Genomic DNA, 3,786 nt, shown 5'->3' with positions numbered 1-3,786 from the left:
CCAGAATAAATGTCTAAATTTCCAGTATAGCCTGAAGTGTTTTCAGTAACTACATGAACAAATAGGCCATACTTTGTAACTTTCCCAGGATTATATGTTCGCATAGGAAGCCTTCCCCTCCAAGGAATCACAGATTCGTCCAAAGACAGTTGTTGGTTTGGCTTATAAACTGTCTGAAATTTCTGAATGAAAAAGTTTAATAAGGGCTGAATTTTGAAAAGCCTGCTTGTTGATTGTGGTTGCAGTTCATTATCATTGAAATGCAAACACCACCAAATTTGCTCAAATCTCTTACGGCTCATTAGTTTGCCGAAAATTGGAATTTCTAAAAATGGATCTGTTGACCAATACTCTTTCAGATTATCCCTCCTTGTATGGCCCATTAGAAAGATAATTGCAAAAAATTTTCTCATTTCTGCTGAAGTGACATCCACCCACTTCAACACCTTATAACTTCTGTCATAATGTTCACGGTGTTGGAGATAGTATCTGTTAGTTTCCTGACATAGCATGTCAAAGAAACTATCTCCAAAAAACAGTTCTGCTACTTCAGACACTTGCATTGGGTCCGATGGAATTTGCTTCACCCCTGGATTTCCAGTAAACTGTCCAAAGCAGGCATTTTGTCTACTTTTCCCCATGTGGCTGTACTCGCAATTTTACTACCGGCACTTTTGTTGGAGCTACTTTCACTGTCTGTGGCCACAAATTTTGTTCGCCCCTGCCACACTCACTATCAGATTGTGAGTCGCCATCACTAGCAGACTCACAAAGGATGTCAGATAGCTCATTGGAGAACAAGTCAGATATTTCTTGTTCTCTGAGAAAACGCTTGGACCTCAACCTCTTCCAACCTTGATCCATTTTGCACTAGTAACTTCCTGCCTGGTGCATGCAGCTGGAAGATGAACAAAGGCATTTTCTTTTGGAGTGGGAAAGGAAAACAGTTGGGTCATAAACAATGGGGTCATGTTACTGACTACAAAGCAAACATTCAAGAGGTCTATCACGCACCAGTCATGCATCTGCCTGGCGCCAGTGCAAGGTATAGTGTGTTTCAACATAACGTGTCCTAGAATCATAATAATATGCCACCAGTCCGCCACGTTTAAAAGCGCTGGGCATAAAAATATGCCAGCAGTCCACAAAGTGTTAAAGTGACCATGAATAGGCACCAAAGAAGCTGAGTTCTGTATATATTAATCAAAACTCTCTCTGAATATAAGTTTTGTAATGAAGGAGCATATGTAGGGAAGTGAATAGAGACTGCAAAATGTATTGTAAATTTGAAACTTTCCTTATCATTTTGGTGCTTGAAGTTCATCTAAATAATGTTTAGAAATCTGGTTCCTACCTTGCAGGAAATACTGCATCTGTATTAAAAAGAAGGGTGGACTTATGCTGTGTAGGAAAGTAATTGCTGTTTATTGTCACGATCATATGAAACAAAGTGCAGTTGTTTAATGTTAAAGCTGGAATTGCATATAATTATCACTGTGCCTTATAGGTTTGACTCTGTATTCATCATCATAGTGAGGAAAGCACTTTCCGCTGACCATGCATTCCGCTGTTTATTTTCATAACAGTAATGTTAAACTGGGACTAACTGAAATCAGACATTCAGATGTGGGCTGGGCTCAGTGTGCTCAGAATGGGGTCTAATGGCAGGATTTTGTGGATGTGGTAATGAACCTTTGGGTCCTTAGGTAGTTTCTTCACCACTTCAGTGAGTTACCAGCAATTTCATAGAAGACCCTACACACTGACAGTAGTTAAAGTTGTTATAATGTGGTCTCATAACCCGCAGTATCTTATGTGACCTATATGGAAATGAATTTTTGCATATATAAATACATAGTATTGTATCACCGCCAGACATGTTGTTTTCCTTGTTATAGGAAAGCGCATAAAGGAGAAGCATGACTGTATACAGGGGCTGCGGAAAGACATGCCGTGTATCCACCCCTCAACATCCCCCTCCAGTGAGCTTCCCTATATTCCACACACAGTCATCAAGCCACTTTTCTCTTTACTACTGACAGACACTTGGGTTGGTTGACACACAGCAAGGGGGGGGGGCTCAAGGGGAATACAGCAGTAATGGAGAGGGGAAAGCCTTGGGTACTGTCATCCCCACCATGCAGGGGCATTTCCTTCTGTGGCCTCAATATAACTCACATCTTCATCTGTGATGACTCATTTTCTCATGATTTCTCATGTAATGTTAGCAGTTACATTACCGTTTATCCAAACTATTTCAGAGTGGCAGAAGACAGAGGAACAAAAAGTTCGTGAAAATTTGTTGCTTGACGAACTGGTCACAATTGTCAATAAGAGGGACGAATTAGTTCATCACCTGGACTCACAGGAGAAAGCGTAAGTATTTGCTACTGTTCTGGTATGTGGGTACCATGGGCCTTAGCAGGTGCATTTTATTGGCATGGCAAGTACCATTTATGTGACGTTTGATATGGCATCAAGATGGTGATCCAGGATGTGACACCATGCAGTTTGGCAGATGGGTACCAGCATTTCAAAGGAGCCCACTGCTTCTGAAATGCTAGTACAGTCCTTAAGCCTTAAGTCTAGCCTTAAGAGCTCTGTAATTGATTCTGGGTAATTCTTTTTGTTGTTCTCAGACAGAATGACCATCATTGTTGCCCTTTGGTCCTTGAACAGTTTACAGCCCCAGAAGATATGTTCCTCCGTTTGCAGCCCATCACCACATTCGCATTCGGCCGTGGACACAGTGTCAAATCTGTTTAGGCTTACTTTAAGACTGATGTGACCCACCCTCATATGGTTTATTGACACGAAGGCGCAGCATCATTTTTATCTGTCGGAACCACGGAGACGAGCCATTCCTGTAGTACCTTTCAAAGTAGCTTTCTCCTCTGTCTTGCTTGTCCTCTAAAGATTGATATATATAGCATATGATGCCATCTATTGACAGAAATGTTTTACTAAATGATTAACGTTGAGCCACTCTTTTCAGCTGTGGCAGTTTTATTGCAAGTGCACTGAGCCGATCTAATCAGACTGTGTGGCATGCAAAGTGTTAACGTCAGTAATTTTGTATTCATTTCTTGCTTGTTATTTTCTGTTTTTATAGAATGACAGTCAAATGGTTGTACACAGAGAGCAACTTGGTTTTGTGAAAATGCTCTAGACTTGCATTTGGGAGGTGCATGGTTTGCATTCAGGCCAAGACACTGGCTATCCTGACTGAGGTTTCTCTTTGTGGTTTTTCTCAGTCCCTCCAGGATAGTACCTCAGTTAGACTGTGATTGCTTCCTTCTGAATATTCTCTGATTCACTGTAGACCAATTATCCTGCCATTTGATGTTATATGGGCTTGAGATACTGACAGCCAGAAAAATAAAAAAAAAATGATATGTAAGTCAGTGAAACTCTTGAAAAGCAGAATATTGCATTGTGAAGCAAAGTGTTCCCGTCTGAATTTGAAATTTTTTGATGATAACATGACACATTGATTAGGACTATTCTTCTGAAGTTGATCCAGTGTTGACTTCCAGGTCGTCTTCATGTCTTGGAAGTCGACTCAGTTATGTCATCATGTGAACACAGACATGATTTGAGGGTCACTGTACCAAAAGACCCAACAGAATTTTTTTTCACCTGATGACTGAAGTAGATTGCTCTCTGAAATTCTGTAGTTTCAAAAACCTGGGATGCTGGACAACGCCAAAGTACTTAATAAAAATACGACTGATTTTGAAGAATCTTATTCTACCACTATTGAAAATCCTTTTTTCCCCCCCCCAT

At 40.6% G+C, this 3,786-nt stretch overlaps 1 protein-coding gene across 5 annotated transcripts in view; it reads left to right on the top strand.

Annotated features, from left to right (window-relative positions):
* The window catches only part of LOC111863507 (EH domain-binding protein 1), a 70,922-nt gene that overhangs the window by 62,152 nt on the left and 4,984 nt on the right, over window positions 1-3,786 (top strand). For all 5 annotated transcript variants that reach the window (XM_033751094.1, XM_023849864.2, XM_023849863.2 and 2 more), the window contains one exon: window positions 2,262-2,376. In XM_033751094.1, the coding sequence (XP_033606985.1) occupies window positions 2,262-2,376 (115 nt within the window). The remainder of the gene's footprint in view (window positions 1-2,261; window positions 2,377-3,786) is intronic.

The sequence above is a fragment of the Cryptotermes secundus genome, unplaced genomic scaffold, assembly GCF_002891405.2.
Source record: "Cryptotermes secundus unplaced genomic scaffold, Csec_1.0 scaffold63, whole genome shotgun sequence".
NCBI lineage: Eukaryota > Metazoa > Arthropoda > Insecta > Blattodea > Kalotermitidae > Cryptotermes > Cryptotermes secundus.
This window is presented reverse-complemented; position numbering and strand designations above follow the sequence as displayed.